General features: G+C 35.6%; 1 protein-coding gene across 1 annotated transcript in view; it reads left to right on the top strand.

The window, feature by feature from the left end:
* Positions 1–23,089, top strand: part of UNC13C (unc-13 homolog C (C. elegans)) — a 408,420-nt gene that overhangs the window by 310,018 nt on the left and 75,313 nt on the right. The window contains exons 21-23 of the mRNA XM_011928645.1: positions 10,808–10,931; positions 13,693–13,749; positions 18,341–18,421. Of these exons, the coding sequence (XP_011784035.1) occupies positions 10,808–10,931; positions 13,693–13,749; positions 18,341–18,421 (262 nt within the window). The remainder of the gene's footprint in view (positions 1–10,807; positions 10,932–13,692; positions 13,750–18,340; positions 18,422–23,089) is intronic.

Genomic DNA, 23,089 nt, shown 5'->3' on the forward strand with positions numbered 1-23,089 from the left:
TCAAATAAACACAATCAGAAATGACAAAGTGAGCATTACCACCGACCCTGCAGAAATCCAGATAACCCTCAGAGACTATTACAGAGACTTCTATGCACACAAACTAGAAAACCGAGAAGAAATGAATAAATTCCCAGAAACATACAAACTACCAAGATTGAACCAGGAAGAAACTGAAACCCTGAACTGACCAATAATGAGTTCTGAAATGGAATCAGTAATAAAAAGCCTATCAACCAGAAAAGGCCCTGGAGCAGATGGATTCACAGCCAAATTTTATCAGTTGTGTAAAAAAGAGTTAGTACCAATCCTATTGAAACTATTCGAAAAATTGAGGAGGAGGGACTGCCCCATACTCATTCAATGAGGCCAGCATCATTCCAATACTAAAACCTGGCAAAGACACAACCAAGAAAAGAGAAAACTTCAGGTCAATATCTTGATGAACATAGATGTAAAAATCCTCAGCAAAATACTAGCAAATCAAATCCAGCAGCATATCAAAAAGCTATCTCAGGATTATCATGTAGGATTTATTCCTAGGATGCAAGGTGGTTTAACAGATGCAAATCAATAAATGGGATTCACCACATAAAAACAACTAAATACAAAAGTCATATGATCATCTCAAAAGATGCAGAAGAGGCTTTCAATAAAATTCAACATTGCCTCATGTTAAAAACCCTAAACAAACTAGGCATTAAGGAAACAGACTTCAAAATAATAAGAATGACTTATGACAAATCCACAGTCAATATCATACTGAATGGGCAAAAGCTGGAAGCATTCCCCTTGAGAACCAGAACAAGACAAGGATGCTCACTCTCACTACTCCTATTCAACTTAGTACTAGAAGTCCTAACCAAACAATCAAGCAAGGGAAATAAATAAAAGACATCCAAATAGGAAGAGAGAAAGTCTATCTCTGTTCACATGTGATGTGATCATATACAGAGAAAACACTATAGTCTCTGCCCAAAAGATCCTAGATCTGATAAACAATTTTAGCAAAGTTTCAGGATACAAAATTAATATACAAAAATCAGTAGCATTTCTATACACCAATAGCATCCAAGCTGAGAGCCAAATCAAGAACACAGTTCCATTCACAATAGCCACATACACACACACAAGAAAAACCCTAGAAATACAGCTAATGAGGGAGCTGAAATTTCTCTAGAACAGGAATTACAAAATACTGCTGAAAGAAATCAGAGATTACACAAACAAATGGAAAAATATTCCATGCTCATGGATAGAATCAGTATTGTTAAAATGGCTATATTACCAAAGCAATTTACAGTTTAAATCCTATTATTATCAAACTACCAGCAATATTTTTCACAGAATTAGAAAAAAACAATTTCAAAATTCATTTAGACCAAAAAAAAAGTCTGAGTAGTCAAAGCAATCCTAAACAAAAAGAACAAAGCCAGAAGCATCACAGGACCCAACCTCAAACTATACTACAAAGCTACAGTAATCAAAACAGCATGGTACTGGTACAGAAACAGACACATAGACCAATGAAATGGATTAGAGAACCTAGAAATAAAGCCACACACCTACAACCATCTGATCTTCAACAAAGTCAACAAAAACAAGCAGGAAGGGAAAGAACTTCCTAGTCAATAAGTGGTGTTAGAATAACTGGCTAGCCATATGCAGAAGCTTAAAAGTGGACCCTTTCCTTTCACTGCTATAAAAATCACCTCAAGGTGGATTAAAGACTTAAATGTAAAACCTAACACTATAAAACCCTAGAAGAAACCTAGGAAAAACCATTCTAGACATAGGCCCTGGCAAAGTTTTTATGAGGAAAAACAAAGTTTTTATGAGGAAAAAAAAAAGCAATTGCAACAAAAACTAAAAACGAAAAGTAGGACTAATTAAAGAGCTTCTACACAGCAAAAGAAACTATTGTCAGAGTAAACAGACATCTTACAGAATAGGAGAAAATGTTTGCAAACTATGCATTTGGCAGTGGTCTAATATCCAGACTCTATAAGGAGCTTAAATAAATTAACAAGCCAAAAAAAAAAAAAAAACATTAAAAATGAGCAAAGCATATGAACAGACACTTCTCAAAAGAAGACATACAAGCAGCTGACAAGCATAAAGAAAAATGCTCAACATCACTAATCATTGGAAAAATGAAAATCAAAACCACAGTGAGATACCATCTCACTGTGGTATCAGAATGACTACTAGTAAAAAGTTAAAAAATAACAAATCCTGATGAGGTTGTGAAGAAAAGGGAATGCTCATACACTGCTGGTAGGAATGTATGTTCATTCATCCATGGTGGAAAACAGATTGGAGAGTTCTCAATGAACTTAAAACAGAACCTCAATTCAACCCACCAATCCCATTACTGGGCGCATATCCAAAGAATATAAATTGTTTTGCCATAAAGACACATGCATGCATATATATGTTCATTGCAGCACTGTTCACAATAGCAAAGACAAGGAATCAACCTAAATGCCCATCAATGGGAGATTGGATAAAGATAATGTGGTACATATATATCATGGAATACTACACAGCCATAAAAATGAATGAGATCGTGACCTTTGCAGCAACATGCGTGGAACTGGAGGCCATTATCCTGTGCAAACTAGCACGGGAACTGAAAACCAAATACTACATGTTCTCACTTGTAAGTGAGAGCTACACACTGAGTACAAATAAGCACAAAATAGGGAACAGTAGACACTAGAGCCTACTTAAGAGTGGAGGGTGGGAGGACGGTGAGAATCAAAAACTACCTATTGAGTACTATACTTGTTACCTGGGTGACGAAATAATCTGTACACCAAATACCCAAAGCATGCAGTTTTCCCATGTAATAAATTTGCACATGTGCCCTCTGAATTTAAGTAAGAGTTGGAAAGGAAAAAAAGTTGGATACTCTTCCAGGTAATTAAACTTACTTGGTGCATTTCTTTTTCCTTCCATCTAAACTTTCCCACAGTCATAATTATAAAATATTTAAATAGGTAAGGATAAAAAAGAAATAACTCATAGGAAGACTCTCTTCTGTATACTATGACTTCTGTTTTAATTCCATTTACCTTTGGTTTCCTTCTTACTACATCAATAAGTCTAATGTTATCTATTTAATGTCAATATTTAGTAGGAAAATTAAGCCTTATGTTTTGTTCTCTGGGGAAATATCTGGAAGATAGGTATATAGGTAAGTAGATAATAGGACGTAGATAGAGAAGTAGGTACAGAAGAAAGGAGAGAGGAAAGGGAAGAAGTAAAGAAAGAAAAGAAAGAGAAAGAGAAATACTTTTCCTCATTTCTTTAGTTTGTTAATGTAGATTTTCACTTTTACAACATAATTGTCTATACATTTTATCTTAGCATATGACTCTTTTCTATGGATAACACAGAAATGGGTCATTATAAACACACGAGCATTGGTTGTGAATGTGATGGTGATGAACAGCAGGCCCAAGCAATCCCAATTCGCTTCAACCTCTCATTGGAATGCCTTCTGTTTTTCAGAAGTCCAATCAGTAGTTTGGAGATGTATTATTTATTATTAGAGAAACTGTTTGTTTTCTATGTCCTGTGACCAAAGTTGTGGAACATAACAGAAAGTTTTGAGTAATCTTGGTACTTTCAACTATTAGCTGAGTGACTTTGACTCCATTTCACCATCTATAAAATGGGGCTAATAGATAAAATGGGTTGACTCTTATTTTCAGTACATTTTGATTCTTATTTGTACTCAGTCTTACTAAAGTATAATTAGAAGTAGAAAATTATGTCACCATATATGTCATATCATTTAATTATTGGTGGAAAGAGATAATGTATAAAATTAGGAAATAATCTATGAGCTTTAAGTATTTGTAAAAGATATTTAAAATTTTTGAAAGAAATATGTCCTGAAGAATTGCAGAAATCCTCAGGGCTAATTCAGAATGCATAACTTAAAAGCCACTGCATAGGGGAGGTACTTAAAAGCCAGATATTGATAGTGTTTTCAAGGAGCTAATCGATTAGGAGGAGAAATTAGAAAGGAACACAAACATAAGATGTAAAGTGATAATGAGTACAATATTTACTTCTACTTCAAAGAATGAATAAAAAATTGATTTGGTTTGGGTATTTAAAGGTGGATAAGGTTTTGATATATGAAAATGAGGGACAGGCTTTCCAAGGGGAAGGAAAACAGCTAGGTAAATTTTCATGAAAATGCGATTGATTATATGACAGGAAATCTTTATTGCCAGCCAGTACACATGGCATTTGAAAATTGTCTGATTAATTAGTTTTGTATTCAGCCAATCTAGATAGCTCAGGTTCTGAAATATATGCTTTTCAGCTTACATTATCAAGTTGATTAATTCAGACTGAATTAAAGAGGCATTTGCTAGTTCACCTTTATTTTCTATTATTTAAAATAAACAATAGAGGATTGAAAGTCTTCAAGGTGGTTTGAGAAAATTCCCTTAGAAATTATGTTATATTATAAATGTATAAGCTCTTTTTGTCCTGTGCAGTCTCTCTAAATAAAACATCTTACTTCTTTGTGTTACACTCTCTCCACCAAGACCTCACCACTTCACAAATTGAGGTGTAAGCTGCATTTTCAACTAGCAAAAATCCTACAATGAGCTGCGCACGTGACAATGATTTTATTCCTATTCTTTTAGTTCCAGTCTAAGCAGGATTAGTCAGCGTGCCAAGTATGTGAGCTGACCATAAACACAAGATTAATTCTTAGACTTGGATCTTTGGAAAGTGGAAACTGTACATCTGCAGCAAAATTGGCAGAGTTATTGTGTCTCATACCAGGAATCTCTCTGTGGATAGCCTTTTTTATTCTTCCATGACACATCTGCTGCTTTCTACCCTATGTCCATGCCAAATACTCACCAGCAAGCTAGAAATGGTACCCTTGGAAAACAGTTTTCAAATTACAGGAGCTAGAGTTCCACATACATGCCTCAGGGGTCCCCAACCTTCCTCTTTATCCAGAGAAGTTTGCTTTCACCTATTTTTATATATTGGGCTTTTACATACATAGTGTAAGGATAAATACTTTAACATAAAAATGTGTCTTGAAAATCTCTTCATGTGCCTCTCACATGCCTTTCAATGTTATCCATTGTAATTATACAAATACAGTTACGTATATCTTTAAATATTTAAAACAGCCAAATCTGTCTATCATGACTAGAGCCCAGATTATAATTTCTGAGTCCAATAGCATACAGAGTAGCATCATAGGCAGTCAATGAGGCTGCCCTGAAATATATGACCCATCTTTGGCTCTCTGTGAAACAGATTTAATTCACTCAGAGACTCAAAGAGGCCAGGGTCATATCATAGTATATTTAATATAGTATTATTATATTATAGTATATTTAATAGATATTTATGCAGCACTGTGTCTTCATACACAGGCTCAACTTCCTACATAAGCACATTTGTCAGAGGCAGTATGGGACATTGGAAGACAGGCTGGATTTAGAAGAAAAGAGTCAAACTTTGAATCTAACTTACTAGCTTCACTTCCGAGGACAAGTACCCAAGCCTCTCTGTGCCTGTTTTTGAGTTGTAATATGGGTATAATAGTAAATGAGAAATATGTGTAGAAGTTTCTAAAGAATAACTTGTATAGGTATTATACAAATGCTAGATACTGTTACATCATTACGTCACCATGAGAAGAATTTGTAAGGAATACCTTACACCTATTAAAACTGGTAAATTTTTATTCTTGATTGAAATTATATACACCTTTCCCATGTTGTTATGTTGGTCTAGTGCCCAGTAGTGCTGAAAATGTATTTCCTCGGTTTCCTAGACCATGAACATGGGCATATACTAAATACACATTGGGGTGAGGGTGAAAATCGTGTGCTTTGGTAGAGTGACTCCCTATGGCAAATGGTCTGCCTTCTGCTGCTGTAACATGGGTTAAAAATATGGGTTCTGTTGTCCTTTTCTCAACTGTCATGCCAAACCGTGGTGACTGATATCAGAAATTGCTCTAGGTTTAATCAGTATTAAATATGAATAAAAGGAATCATTTTCCTTTAAAGATATTTTACTTTGTGTGCTTTAAAAGTTATTTTTCATTGGTTTCAAAGAATGTATTTATTTCTGCCTTGATTTTGTTATATACCCAGGAGTCATTCAGGAGCAGGTTGTTCAGTTTCCATGTAGTTGTGTGGTTTTGAGTGAGTTTCTTAATCCTGATTTCTAATTTGATTGTGCTGTGGTCTGAGAGACTCTTTGTTACGATTTCTGTTCTTTTGCATTTGCTGAGGAGTATTTTACTTCCAGTTATGTGGTCAATTTTAGAATAAGTGTGATGTGGTGCTGAGAAGAATGTATATTCTGTTGATATGCGGTGGAGCGTTCTGTAGAAGTCTATTAGTTCCGCTTGGTCCAGAGCTGAATTCAAGTCCTGAATATCCTTGTTAATTTTCTGTCTCGTTGGTCTGTCTAATATTGACAGTGGGGTGTTAAAGTTTCCCACTATTATGGTGTGGGAGTTTAAGTCTCTTAGTAGGTCTCTAAGAACTTTATGAATCTGGGTGCTCCTGTATTGAGTGCATATGTATTTAGAATAGTTGATTCTTCTTGTTGCATTGATCCCTTTACCATTTTGTAATGCCCTTCTTTGTCTCTTTTGATCTTTGTTGGTTTAAAGTCTGTTTTATCAGAGACTAGGATTGCAAACCCTGTTGTTTTTTTTCTTTCCATTTGTTTGGTAAATATTCCTACATTCCTTTATTTTGAGCCTATGTGTGTCTTACCACATGAGATGGATCTCCTGAATACAGCACACTGATGGGTCTTGACTCTTTATCCAATTTACCAATCTGTGTCTTTTAATTGGGGTATTTAGCCCATTTACATTTAAGATGAATATTGTTATGTGTGAATTTGATCCTGTCACTATGATGCTACCTGGTTATTTTGCCCGTTAGTTGATGCAGTTTCTTCATAGTGTCGATGGTCTTTAGAATTTGGTGTTTTTGCAGTGGCTGGTACCAGCTTTTCCTTTCCACATTTAGTGCTTCCTTTAGGAGCTCTTGTAAAGCAGGCCTTACAAAGCCTCAAAACCACACAACTACATGGAAACTGGTGGTGACAAAATCTCTCAGCATTTGCTTGTCTGTAAAGGATTTTATTTATACTTCACTAATGAAGACACAACATACCAGAATCTCTGGGACACAGCTAAAGCAGTGTTGAGCAGCAAATTTATAGCACTAAATGCCCACAGGAGAAAGACAGAAAGATCTAAAATCAACACACTAACATCAAAATTAGAAGAACTAGAGAAGTAAGAGAAAACAAATTCAAAAGCTAGGAGAAGACAAGAAATAACTAAGATCAGAGGAGAACTGATGGAGATAGAGACATGAAAAACCCTTCAAAAAATCAATGAATCTAGGAGCTTGTTTTTTGAAAAGATTAACAAAACAGATAGACTGCTAGCCAGATTAATAAAGAAGAAAAGAGAGAAGAATCATATAGACACAATAAAAAATGATAAAGGGGATATCACCACTGACCCCACAGAAATACAAACTACCATCAGAGAATACTATAAACACCTCTATGGAAATAAACTAGAAAATTTAGAACAAATGGATAACTCACTGGACACATACACCCTCCCAAGGCTAAACCAGGAAGAAGTCAAATCCCTGAATAAACCAATAACAAGTTCTGAAAGTGAGGCAGTAATTAATAACCTACCAACCAAAAAACAGCCCAGGACCAGACAGATTCACAGCTGAATTCTACCAGAGGTACAAAGAGGAGCTGGTGCTATTCCTTCTGAAACTATTCCAAACAATAGAAAAAGAAGGACTCATCCTTAACTCATTTTTTGAGGCCAGCATCATCCTGATACCAAAACCTGGCAGAGACACAACAAAAAAGAGAATTTCAGGCCAATATCCCTGATGAAGATTGATGCAAAAATCTTCAATTAAATACTGGCAAACTGAATCCAGTAGCACATCAAAAAGCTTATCTACCATGATCAAGTCAGCTTCACCCTGGGATCCAAGGCTGGTTCAACATACACAAATCAATAAATGTAAAACATCACATAAACAGAACCAATGACAAAAAAAAAAAAAACATGGTTATCTCAATGGATGCAGAAAAGTCCTTTGATAAAATTCAGCATGCCTTCATGCTAAAACCTCTCAATAAAATAGGTACTGATGGAATGTATCTCAAAATATTAAGAGATATTTATGACAAACCCACAGCCAATATCATACTGAATGGGCAAAAGCTGGAAGCATTCCCTTCAAAAACCAGCACAAGACAACGATGCCCTCCCTCACCACTCCTATTTAATATAGTATTGGAAGTTCTGGCCAAGGCAATCATGCAAGAGAAGGAAATAAAGGATATTCAGATAGGAAGAAAGGAAGTCAAATTGTCTCTGTTTGCAGATGACATGATTGTATATTTGAAAAACCCCATCATGTCAGCCCAAAATCTCCTTAAGCTGAGATTAAGCAAAGTTGAGCAAAGTCTTAGGATACAAAATCAATGTGCAAAAATCACTAGCATTCCTATACACCAATAATAGACAAACAGAGAGCCAAGTCATGAGTGAACTCCCATTCACAATTGCTGCAAAAGAGAATAAAATACCAAGGAATACTACTTAGAAGGGAAGTGAAGGACCTCTCCAAGGAGAACTACAAAACACTGCTCAAGGAAATAAGAGAGGACACAAACAAATGGAAATAAATTTCATGTTCATGGATAGGAAGAATCAATATCATGAAAATGGCCATACTGCCTAAAGTAATTTATCAATTCAATACTATCCCCATCAAACTACTTTGACTTTCTTCACAGAATTAGAAAAAACTACTTTAAATTTCATATAGAATCAAAAAAGAGCCCATATAGCCAAGACAATCCTAAGCAAAAAGAACAAAGCTGCTGGCATCACACTACCTGACTTCAAAATATACTACAAGGCTACCATAACCAAAACAGCAATGTATTGGTACCAAAACAGATATCTAGACCAATGGAACAGAACAGTGGCCTCAGAAATAATGCCACACATCTACAACCACCTGATCTTGGACAAACCTGACAGAAACAAGCAATGGGGAAAGGATTTCCTGTTTAATAAATAGTGTTGGGAAAACTGGCTAGCCATATGCACAAAACTGAAAGTGAACCCCTTCCTTACACCTTATACAAAAATTAACTCAAGATGGATTTAAATCTAAGACCTAAAACCATAAAATCCCTAGAAGAAAACCCATGATTATCTCAACGGATGCAGAAAAGGCCTTTGATAAAATTCAACATGCCTTCATGCTAAAACCTCTCGGTAAAATAGGTATTGATGGAACGTATCTCAAAATAATAAGAGCTATTTATGACAGACCCACAGCCAGTATCATACTGAATGGGCAAAAGCTGGAAGCATTCCCTTTGAAAAACCATTCAGGACATAGGCATGGGCAAACACTTTATGACTGAAACACCAAAAGCAATGGCAACAAATGCCAAAATTGACAAATGGAATCTAATTAAACTAAAGAGCTTCTGCACAGCAAAAGAAACTATCATCAGAGTGAACAGGCAACCTACAGAATGGGAGAAAAGTTTGCAATCTATTCATCTGACAAAGGTCTAATACCCAGAATCTACAAGGAACTTAAACAAATTTACAAGAAAAAACAAACAAACAAACAGAAAAACATCAAAAAGTGGACAAAGGATATAAACAGACACTTCGCAAAAGAAGATGTTTATGCGGCCAACGAACATATGAAAAAAAGCTCATTATTACTGGTCATTAGAGAAATCAAATCAAAACCACAATGAGATACCATCTCATACCAGCTAGAATGGCAATCACTAAAAGTCAGGAAACCATGGATGCTGGAGAGGATGTGGAGAAATAGGAATGCTTTTACACTGTTGGTGGGAGTGTAAATTAGTTCAAACATTTTAGAAGACAGTGTGGCAATTCCTCAAGGATCTAGAACTAGAAACACCATTTGACTCAGCAATCCGATTACTGAGTATACACCCAAGGGATTATAAATCATTCTACTATAAAGACACATGCACATGTTTGTTTAGTGCAGCACTATTCACAATAGCAAAGACTTGGAACCAACCCAAATGCCCATTAATGATAGACTGGGTATAGAAAATGTGGCACATATATACCATGGAATACTATGCAGCCATGAAAAGGGATGAGTTCATGTCCTTTGCAGGGACATGGATGAAGCTGGAAACCATCATTCTCAGCAGACTAACACAGGAACAGAAAACGAAACATTGCATGTTCTCACTCATACGTGGGAGTTGAACAATGAGAACCCACGGACACAGGGAGGGGAACACCACACACCAGGGCCTGTTGCAGGGTGGAGGGCTGGGGGAGGGATAGCATTCAGAGAAATACCTAATGTAAATGTCCGGTTGATGGGTGCAGCAAACCACCATGGTACGTGTATTCCTAGGTAACAAACCTTTACATTCTGCACGTGTATCCCAGAATTTAAAGTATAATGGAAAAAAAGGTATTTTTCTTTCCAAAGCCTGTTGATTTAGAAAACAACATAAGAAAAGAAGTATGCTGATTTCATTTTCTATAAAATATAGAGAATTATCTAATGTACAGAATCATGAAATAGTTTTTCGATATTATACATTTTGTATAATAATTTAGTAAATGGAATTTAGCATTTGAAAATTGTAAAGGCCTAAATTGATACCTTGATGTGAAATTTAAAAGTGAATATATATATATTATTTTCAGATTAAGTCTCTCGGCAAAAATCTGTGAGAAAACAGTCCTAAAGCGAGTTTTGAAAGAGTTATGGAAGCTAGTTCTCAATAAAATAGAAAAACAAATCGTTCTTCCTCCTCTGACAGATCAAACAGTAAGTATATAAAGTTTAGTTATGCTTCCACTAACCCATCTGTTTTTGGTTTAAGTGAATGGTTTTCATGCAGATGAAATACTAATTAAATCCCTTTTGGGAAAAAGTGTTTGGTATCCAGTTTCTTAGCAATGATCATACAAATTATAGTTTCCTATCCAGTCCATTTTAAATAGTGGCAATAGCAGTCAAACTTCATGTTGCTTGACAGTCAGAATCTAACCTCTTAAAACATGTATCAAAGTTCTATTTATAGTGTTGTCTGGTTTACACATATAATTTTTATTTAATTTTACTGACCTCAAGAAAATAGAATTAAGATACAATGTATCCACTGTGCTTCTTTCTTAAATTTTGCAGTTTATGGAGATAGTTACACCACTGCTATTTGGATTTTTTTTTTTTTTTTTTTTACCTTTCAATTATGCTTTCATCTCTTACCTCCCCACTTGGAGGTTAATAGAGGAGGCACCTTTTAGTGAATCTGAAGAATGTGATTGTATTCCACAAACAAAAAGGAAAAGAACCAGAAAGATCAATTGGCTACAAAGTTAGACAGTGGTCAAGTGGATACACAGAGCCAGGTATCTCTGTTCACATATCCTGAGCCAAACAAGGGAAAAATAACACTAACAAGCACCTGTTATGGGGTAATGTATTTTTTCTCCGTGACTGAGGAAGATAAATTGATGCAAATAATGAGTAAGTATAAATGGAAACAAAATATGCATTATTATACATTAGTTATACACACTCAGTCCATGTTTATCCAGTGAAAGCATATGCCTAGAAAACATTTTCTTATAAAGTGTTCCAAGATGCAAATATGCATATGTTTTTGTTGATTTACTGCCAGACAGTGAGTGATAAAATATAAATTACTTTTAGTTTTGCTTAATGCCGTGAATGTGTGGTTTAAACATTTTATAGCCTACATATATATAGGTTCCAAGTCACTTTTATAAATACACACACATGCACACACATACACATATTACTTCAATACATAATATATTTCCATAACACCAGTTAGCCCTCATGTAATTGTTCAACAGAGGAATATCAGTATAATCTGGAAGTTGGGTTGGTTTATATATAAATTTCCCTAGGTCAGAGGCTCTGGAATATAATAGAAAAACTATAATGTCAGCAGAAAAAGAAAAAAAGCTCTCACTTTGGCTACTTCACAGACCCGTTTTAAAAAGGAAAAAAGAGGAGAGTAACTGTACATGGGCTCCCTCTCTGGAAAACGGAACCTTGCATGACTGTCACAATGGCAGGCTACCTTCCCCCTCTGCTGGTAGCTCCACTTGCATGAGCATTGTCTCAGCCCACTATTGAACTCTGCTGTCTTGTTGTTTTGTTTATTTTGCATTTATTATTTATTTGTTTATTTATTTATTTTTTTGAGACAGGGTCTCGCTCTTTCACCCAGGCTGGAGTGCAGTGGCATGATCTCAGCTTACTGCAAGCTCTGCCTCCCAGGTTCACGACATTCTCCTGCCTCAGCCTCCTGAGTAGCTGGGACTACAGGCACCCGCCACCACGCCTGGCTAATTTTTTTGTGTTTTTAGTAGAGACAGCGTTTCACCATGTTGGTGAGGATATTTTGCATTGTTAATGTTCCTTAAGGCAACCATTAGCTTCGCTGAGTTCCCTGCTAGCTGTCCAAGCCATATCCCAAAGTAGCAGTTATGGTTTTGATAGGTCTTTAGTAACAGAATTGCAAGGGCTTGGACTGTTCTGCCCATTGCTGTTTTTCCCGTAAGTCCTATTATTTTTAGTGTGCAATTTTGTAGAATATGAGGTTTTTCAAGAATGCATATATTATGTTACAGAAATGGGATTTCATTTTCTGTATAAGGTTTTCCCTGGGAAAGCTTACCATCACCTAAAATTTCTCTAGCATTGAGATATCCAAGTATGAATGCATATCATTTATTCATTCATTAAATAAATATTCTTTGAGCTCCTACTATGTACTAGGCACTGTGCTAGGTGACAGGGCAAAATGTGAGCACAATTAACCACGATTACTATTCTCAAACTTACAGCCTTCAATTCTCCAATAAATATACACACTCCAATAAATAACTAGATAACATTTGTTCAGAATAGCTAATTTTCCTTCCTGTGAAAATATTTCAGGCTGTAATGAACTTGGCCAAATTTAGTACTTTTCCAGTCGCATATTCCAACAGACATGCCTCTAGTTTTTCATTCTAGTAAAGCATTGGATGGTTTAGTCTGGTGTTTTTCAAATTTATTTCCCCAGGGCCTTGGGATTCTAGAGAAAGCCTCTGGCTGAGGGAGGGGTTAAGAGGGTAGGTGGCTAATAGACTGGACAGCATTTTAGAAGGTGCAGTTCCACCTTCTTTAGCCCCGTATCTTCAGATTTTGCATACATTTATTTTTGCAGGGAGTAGAATGAGGAAGTTGCCTCTGCTAAAAATAAATGAATAAAAGTTAAAGATCACTGATTTAATCCATATACTACATTAAACTGGCTACATTAGTAGCAACCCATTCCTTAACCTAAACTTAAGACTTTCAGAAGTGGAACACCTATGAGGACTGTTATACTGCCAGCGGTATGAGATATATTTGACCCAATCTTTATAATAGACCAATTAAGGGCATCTGGCATAAGCCATAACTCTAATAAGGGAAATAAAGAAATTCTCTGTTGACTGCATTTCTATTGTGACTAATACTGAATATCTTAAGACTGAGTTTTCTCTCACTTTTTCTTTGTTTCTAGGGACCCCAGATGATTTTCATTGCAGCTAAAGATCTTGGACAATTATCCAAACTGAAGGTAATAAAAATAAGGAAATTACTCATTCATGGAAAGTAGTGAGTTAACTACGGTTCTGCAAGCATCCTCTCCTAGTAATAGTATCTAGTATGGCAGGATTAAGAAGATGTATGTCTGTGATTTCACAATCTGCTTTCGGAATTTTTAACTTTGTGTTGCAGCATTGAGCATTATTGCTTCTGGATTAAATTAGAGAGCATATTTTCTTTCATATATTAAACTGGCTTAGTATGAACAAAGCATAGAAATCCAGTGAAGTCTAGAGGAGTCTTAAAACCAAGAAACACAGTACGGGAAAATGAAATTCATCAAAGCAGACACTGAACTTGTCAACATGTTCAATACCGTTACAAGTGGGGTATGTTCTGACTAAATGACCCTGTGCTTAGTCATAATTTGAGATTCCCAAAACTCTGGATTTTCACAGGAAACTTCAGTCCCTGTTCCTGTAGCATAGGAACTTGACTGGCTAAAATACATGCTATTTTTATTCCATTTCTACCTACTAGAATATAGTTAAGGGATGAGTTCCAGACACAGGTAACCTTGGTTCAAATTCTTCCTCAACTGATTCCTGCTATATGACATGGGCCAAAGTATTTAACCTCCCTATTCTTCAGAAGTGGCTCTTGTAAAATGCAAAAAATAAAAAATAAAATAATAATAATGATAACAGTTACAAGGATTGTTGTGAGTATAAATGTGACAACATATACATTATCTTTGCTTGGTAACTGCAAAGTATATGTCGTCTCCCACTTGCAGAGGGAGCGATCTTCATTTCTCCCCCAGCTGGCAGCTCAAAGTTAGGTGCCATTGAGTATTGGATTGTTTCATATGTACAGCACAGGGGAAAAAGAAAGTGTATAATTATGTACTGAGGTAAAATATGTGCCTTATAATTTCAGTATTCTATTTTATCATATACCTTATCCCATTCCTAACACAAAAATTAAAACCAATAATCCATCTGGAAGATATAGCTATCACCTGAAGTTGTTACTCACAGATGTTCAGTGCTGTTGATGGTTGGAAGGAAAGATAAAAGGTAGATGTCACTGCCAAACTATTATTTTGGATCTTGGATCTCTATCTCTTTCTTTATCCCTTTTATTACCTCTCTGGGATTTCTGGAGCCTACTTTGAAAAGTGGATTTATACACTGCTGAAGTTTCTCACATAAAACCATGAAGGTGAAATAACATAGGTCTTATTGCAAAAGAAATGGCCCTGGCCATGCATCTAATATCTGTGTGATGTTAGTAAACACATTCCACATTCCATCTCCCCAGACTTCAGTTTCCTGAGTTGAATGTTCTATCGGCTAGAAGTGTTTCAGTTTCCAGTGATGGAAAGCCAAACATAAGCAAACAGGGAATTTACTGCTACATGAAATTTCATAGTCCAGGGGTAACTCTGGTTTCTGTGACTGCTTCATTAGGGATTCCAACAATGTCACAGGACCCAGATACTCACTACCTCTCGACTCTGCCCTTCTCCTTGTTTGATACATTGCCATAACAGACCTTCATTTCTGTGTGTAAGTTGGTTGTCTCTGCTCTCACATCCTTTGATGTAACATCTTTTCAACTTCAAATCTTGTAGAGAAAAACACCCATCTCAGTGCAGGGAATCACAGCAAAGTCTCCTGGAATATCAGTAGCTCTGAGGAAGTATGATCACCACTCCCAAACAAGTCACTGTGGTCTGAGAAGTGACATGTGCCAATTGGCTTAACTCACATGCTCACCCTGAGGTTCGGGTACAGTCAACCCAATCCAAATCTTATGAACTCTGATCGAGAGAGAGGCTGGTTCCCTAGAGGGAATATACATGCTCTGTGGGAAAAATCAGGGTCCACAGAAAACATAACACTTTAGCATGCTTTGTGATCCATTATTTTTTCAATTCACTGATTTCTTTTTTAATTCTAATAACCTAAAAGCACACTATACATACAATGACCTAACATGATTATTTCAACAACACTGAAATAATATGAAGTACTAAAGATAGTCTTTGTATCTATTGATGATGAGAAAAATAACTTCATTCTGCATCATAGTCTGTTACTGGCTTTTGAGTTTTTCATTTTTAAATTATCAGTCCATTTAGTTATCATTATTTGAATTACAGAGCAATAAATCTCCTACAGTATTATACAAAAACCTGAAACTCCAGCTGGCATGAAGAACTTCAAATTGTGTAAAACTATTCCCTCTTATTTTATTAGAATGTCACTTCCATTTAAAAAAATGTTAAAACATGGGTCTTTAAATTTGTAATATATTAGTTTGAAAGCAGATTTGATGTGCTGAAAAGGTGCTATTTGAAATAATTGTACTGATAGAAAATTTCCGAACTCCTATTTAGGAGTATTGATAGATAACTGCCTAAAGGAACACAAGATCAAGAAAAGTAGAACAATGCGGGGAACTAATTGGTTTTCTGTGTTTGGTGATGATTTAGGATTAATTCATTAAACATGTATTTATTCAACAATTTGACATTTTCTATTACTTCATACTCTGGGACTTCATTAGGTGTAATATATACATTATATTATAATATATAATATATATTATATATACATATTATAATATATAATATATTACAGAAAACATTTATAATGTGTATTATATAATACATATTATATATGCTATATATATAATGTATATATTTGCCTGATAATATTTCATATAATCAGATTTATTTGACATAAAAGAAAATATGCATAAACTTTCAGGAACTGGTGATATAATATAAAAACCAATTGATGAAAATACACCTGAGACTCTGAGTTTACTGCATGCTTTTTACTTGGGCAATAATTCATTGCTGGCCTCTTTCAGAGATCCCCTTACTTGAATGATCTGTTGCTAAATCCTAAAAAATTATTTCTAGCAAGAATTATATTTCTATAGCACCAGCATATATCACTTATTAGCATCTGTTAAAAAGTAATGTGACCACATTGTTAAACCAGTCAAAATTGATGAAGCCAGAAAAATTAATTTAATAGAAAATATTTTTAATTACTTGTCTGAAAGCATTTTACCCTATAATTCAGCAAACATTTCTATTACTCTTTGAGTCTCAATGGGTATATAATATTGCTATTTAAAAACTGTGAAATGAACTAATATGATTAACTTGAAATCCATGTATCAGAGAAGGATGCAGTAAGACGTATAAATATATATCATGGATCCATGAAGCATTACACTATGTTGTTAGCAATATCCAAAGACAATGATTCTATTGAGGCATATAAAATCCTGTGACACACACTGAAGGAAGTGCAATCCAATTAACAAAAATTTACTGAGTGCCTAGCAGATAACAACTGCCAAAATAGATGCTGAAAAGCTGAAGGAGTGAGCCAGACATAGATAGATTATTATCTTCTGGAAGTCGTGGCAACTACTAAATAAAGCAATAAGATAAGGGCCAAAATAGAAGTACAAGCCACTGGGTTTGATGGCATGGTTTGTGCGTTGCACAAAAATGCTTACATAAAGGAGCAAGTGACAGCTAAAATTGAGCCCATGTTCTACTTGCCAAGCTGTATGTGTTGACTTGAAGCTGTCCTCTCATAAAAAAATAAGACATCTTTTATTACTCACCAAAGGCACTGCTTTACTCATCATTCCATACCTGCTCAGAGCTATGTTCACCCATGTGGGACTTTTCTTCTAATTCACAGAGGCCCCTACATAAGTTTAAGCTCCAGAAGGACAAAAGTCTTCCCTGTATTAAACAATATATCTCATTCCCTGTGAACAGTGCTGGCACATAATAAGCACTCAATAAATATTTGTTGAGTGTTGTTGTTTAGAATAATGACAGCCCTGGGATGATTGTGTCAGTTTGGGGGAATCAGATATTTTTAAAATTTTCCCTTAGATTTTTATTTCCTTTTTTATTTTCTTTTTCTGCCATCATTTCCCTCAATAAGCTTTCTATGATGGGTTGAAACAGGCCACAGTGAACAATGAAGAAGATCCATTGTAAAATAATGAAATAAGTTTTAAAATCAGTTCTAAAATATTTTGAATGATTAGAAAATATTTAAAATCTTCACAGCCAAATTGAGTTAATTTCCTTGGGGCTTTTCCCAGGAATGAGTAAGAATTGAGGGTATCTAAGAAGAAGAATAAAATGGAGGCATTATATTTAAAGTAGACTTTATCAGTAATAATTGGGAGAGGCTTAAATTTGCTTCTTAAATCCTTTTCATGATTGACATTCCTCAGTGTGACATAAACCACAGAAGTCGGGTGAAAAAATTTCATCATGCGTTTTCCAGATTTCTCTCTTTCTTCCCTAACAGTAGCTTGCAAGTGAAAATAAAACCACATCGTGATCAAAGCACTTCTTTTCAAGTAGACGTTTACCATTTCTTCCTTTGACAAAGTGGAGATTTATAAAATATATGACCAAACAATCATTTCATTTTAAATGCATTCATGTGCAGAAGATATTTCAAATAGGGAATTTTGCATATGGGGATAATACAGATTATGTTTTAAAGTAGTTGTTGAATACATGAACTGGTTGTTTTATAATCAGTTACTACCCTGTTTTCCAGGAGCACATGATTCGAGAGGATGCCAAGGGTCTGACGCCAAGACAATGCGCTGTAATGGAGGTAGTCCTGGCTACCATCAAGGTAAGGTTATAATGTTCCTATATAGACATCCAGAGAGGCCCCCATTTACCTCCAGATATAGGTAGCCCTGATCTTAGCCATGTATCAGTAGAGCTGTGCCATTCAAAGAGATAGTAGATAGTTGAATAGATATAGGTTGGTGCAATAGTAATTGTGGTTTTTGCCATTGATACTATTGCACCAACCTAATACATTCCCGGAGGATGCCAGATTTAGCCCTGTCTGTCTCCTTATGACATCCACAATACACTGTTCTTATACTTGTTTCCTTTGTCTCTCTCTAAAGGGTAAGTGAAACCTATGTTGTAACATATGTTCTCAAAGAAAGACATGTAACCTAAAACCCAGATAAACAGATGCTTCAGGAATATTTTGGGTTGCCAGAATTTGCTTTTATATGTTTTCTATGCATGTTGAAATTATTTTTAAAATATCAACCCTCCCTTCTCACTTAGTAAGTACAATAATTTCATTTCATTTTCTGCTGAAAACCCAAAGACGTTGTGTTGTACACATCAACGGTTTTCATAGCCAAAGGTTAACTAAAAGTTACCGTAGTGTGTGCTAAATGTGTGCAGATCTCAAAATGTAACCCAGAGTTATTTTCAAAAACTTTCTTTCATATTTATATCCATATATATTTATATGTGAAAGTTTATTAAAGAGTTTGACAGATGAGTTCGTCGTCTAAATTCAAATTATGTCCAAAGTTTTCATTCTTCACTGAGGGAAGTATCTACTATCTAGGATGTGTGAATAGCATAGCTATTACCTATACTATAACTGTTAGGTACCATGAGCCATTGGAGAGCACAGAACAGTTCTACCGGAGAGAAACAATGGTATTGATTTCAACAGAGTTCTATCTGAATAACAGTCACATCCTTTCACAAAACTGTCACCTTGTGGCTTTTGTTTTGCAGTTTCAGCATTTAATATGACACAGTCTTTTGCTGCTGCAGTGGTAAAAACTGCCAAGTTAAAGTTGGAAGGTGAGAGTTTTGTGACACCTAGAGACACCTGGGTCACAGAAATGGAGTTTCTAAAGAGGCAGCAAGAATGTTGTCTGGAAATATGGAAAATTTGAAAAATAATTTTGAGGAAAAAATGGACAACATGAAAAAGAAATACAATAAAAAAACTTTAAAAGTTTTTTAATTATTTTCAAAAATTTGAGGAAGAAATAACTAATTTTTGGAGTTTCAGTAGCACTAATAGCTACATATTAGGACATGCTAGTAGAAAAAAATAAGCTCTGGCGTACACCATGAAGAGGAAGAAAAGAAAAGATTTTGGCATCTGAATTCAGCCCTTTGTGCATTTTATTAAGTCAATGCATGGCTTTAGGAGAGGAAGGAAAATGTCTTCTGTGGAAACAGGGAATGGTATTCACTGTGTTCACAGATCTGGCTTCTGTCTCTAACTTCAGCATCTCTCTAATTTTTATTGATGAGGCCATATGATCACCACCTGCTGACTGAGTTCTTCTCAGACTCTAAGACAATGTTGATCCTCAAGCAAATTCCTTTTATCTTGACAGCTCAACTATCCTTTCTTCCTGTTTATATCATCTATACTGATATTTTAATTCAATCTCAGACACCAGACACTCGCCTTGTTCTTTGTGGACAAAACTACTATTTGGTGTCCAAGGTCCAGTAAATGGGTCCATGCCATTTGTCTTGTTTCTCTAGGACTGGAGTCTGATACTGGTCCTCCTGAGCCTCAGAGCCTGTGTCAGTTCTCTGGTCCCCCTCTTCCCTAACTTCTGCGATGCCAACTCTTTCTCTAGGCACCTCCATGCTAGGCCTGCTGTGCCTGCTATGAGACTCTCTTGACCCTGTGCCCTGCCCATCTGCCAAGGTATTCACCTGATATCTGAATTTCAGTGACTGTCATCAGTTTGCCAAAGCTGAGACTCCTTTATCTTGTCTGTCTGTGAGATTTGCACCAACTTACTGTCCTACCAAACACTAATTGTCAGATTGACTACAAAGGAATTCAGGAGAATGAAGAGTACAACTTAAAAGAGTTTTAATTCCAAGAGCAAGAAATTCAATGTCTACCCAGAGCCAAGCCAAAGGAGCACTATGATGCAAGCAGAGACCTTATGAGAAAGATGACCATAGATCAAAGGAGCACACGCTACCCATGCTAGTTTCCGATGGCTGCTAAAGAGATAATCTTTAATTCCTCTTCAGCTCAGTTTAATTGAATAAGCTAGAAATGAGAAAACAAAGAAGGAAAGTGCTATGGAGTTTTTAGAATATAGGCTGAAATAATGTTTTACATTTTCAAATTTCTCTTATGTATATACATCATTTCATGTGATCCTTGTAAATATCCTGGGTGTTACATAGCTCTGCTAGTAATTGGCAAGGCTGAGAAAGGACTCCAAACTCTAAAGGCCAGTGTCCTTGCTTCTATGTCCTATTTTTTCAATGAGTATTTGCAAAGTTTAAGTAAAATGTAGCAGGCTAAAAGGGATACTTCTTCGGAGAGATTACTTCTTGCTATATTAAAATACTATGTCAATTACTTAGATTATTTCATAATTATTTTAAAATAATGTAAAACCTTTCAGCCTCTATACAAGCATTGATGAAAATATGAACTTTTCTAAATATTAAAACTTTAATTGGACTGGAACTGTCTTATAACACCAGTCACATGTAGCTTCTATTATAAGTCAAAAGTGTCAAATATGGCAGGAGTAACAAAAATTATGATCATCTGCTGCAGTTAGGATGGTTGGGCTTTGAGACATTCCATTTACCCGACAAAGCAACCAAATCAACAATGTTTGAAAGTAAAAGTAGAAAGGTGGCAGCTATGAGACAGATAACCAGTCACCTAATCTGTATGTGCAAACTAATAGGGAGGCCAATAGGGAAATGTTAAAGGAGTTCTAGCTGGACTTTGAGTTCCAACCCCATATCTCAGGAAGACTCAGGACTGACGTGAGATTCCCCTAAATGTAGATTTCTTTCAAAGAGAAATAGCAGTTACACTTTGACTTGAAAAAATGCTGAATGATTTAATTTTTCCCACCCTTTTAAATTCCCCCAGAACCCTTGTTATAGGGGCCTGAACATGACACTATATTATATGTTGCAAATATATTTGGCATCATGCAGTGGCAATACTGAGGTTTCTCTAAAACTAATAAACGTGAATCAGGGCCGTCTAGAAATCTGCATTTCTTGGTATAAGGAAAGGAATTTAACTATAAATTCCAATGTAGTTTTGGAACTTATTACTTTCTTGTTTAATCCTAAATAATACCGTTTCTTATGCTCACGACTCCAGGCAAACAGAAGAACATGGTGATGAACCACATTTTATTCCTCTGCGTTTGTTACCCTCACAGAGGTTCTACCCTATCCTGCTATCCCCATTGCCCATGGGGTGATTCCAATGGCTTTTTCTCAACATCTTCTTTTCACCATTACAAGTAGCTTTTGCCTTGGTTAAAATCCAGCTGCTCATGAGAAGAACAAAATAACCTACCTATGGAGGATTGCAATTCAAACATCATTATTTGAGAGCTTACTCTAGGTAGAAAATATGGTGAGCAATGAGGTGGTGGCTGGAGATGAGAGCACTTGCCTTTGACTTGGGAACAAAAACATCTACAATCAGTAAAATAATTGTGGACAAAGGATGGGGGAGGGCAGAGAGGGTGATGAATTTTCTCTGAATGTGCAAGGAAAAGCTTCCCAGAGAAGGACCTTTGGGAATGTAGAGGATAAAGAGGGAAAAAACAATGGGAGGAAGGCATTGCAGGCCTACAGAAAACACAGCATGAGTGACAGAAGAGAAGGTGATGGTCAGCATGAAAACTTTAAATAGTCTAGTGTAGAAGAACCGATCATGACTGGCTGAGTATCACAAGGAATGAAAGAGGAACATTGGATTGGAGCCAGAATGCTGAGGCTTAAATACCAAAGTAAAGAATCTCAACTTCAGTTTGTCAGCCAAAGAGAAACACTGAAATATTTTATGGGTAGGAAGAGCATATTTTGATATGGTGTGTAAAAGAGGACTCCAGTTGTGGTAGGAAATAATTTTTTAAAATATCTGTCAAATAATTTCTAAAAAAATAAAACTTTAGTGGCTAACCTCTAAAGTTATAAAGTTAAGGTGGGTTATGATTATATGTAAGTTTGCAAAATGAGCTGTCTGCCTGGATTTGCCAAAAATATGATACAGGTATTGGAAAGAACAAAGTAATGATGGAAAATTGCTACCAAAAGAGTATATTTAACAAAAAAGGGAATTATTCTTATAATCTTTCAAAGAAACAATAGCATGTTCCCGTGAGTCAGTAAAAATACATTGTGAAAGATCTTCAATCTTGAAAAGTTTGAAGTGTTAGAAGAATTCAGAGTTTTACTGGGATTATAAAAAAATGGCTTGCGAAGCATGCAGGTAATATTTTTCCTGATTTTATAAAATTTAGTAGTACTATTTTTTTTTTTTTTTTTTTTTTTTGCCTCTCAAAGCAGAGATATGAAGAAACATCCGACGTGATTTTTTTTTTTTTTTTTTGCCTCTCAATGCAAATTTTTATCGATATATTACACCTACAAGAATCAATCACTCAAGCTTAAAGTCTTTTTTTCATCCCTAATGCACTAAAAGGCCTTATCACTTTTACCAGTCCCA

Source organism: Colobus angolensis, unplaced genomic scaffold (assembly GCF_000951035.1).
Source record: "Colobus angolensis palliatus isolate OR3802 unplaced genomic scaffold, Cang.pa_1.0 Scaffold78, whole genome shotgun sequence".
Classification (NCBI taxonomy): domain Eukaryota; kingdom Metazoa; phylum Chordata; class Mammalia; order Primates; family Cercopithecidae; genus Colobus; species Colobus angolensis.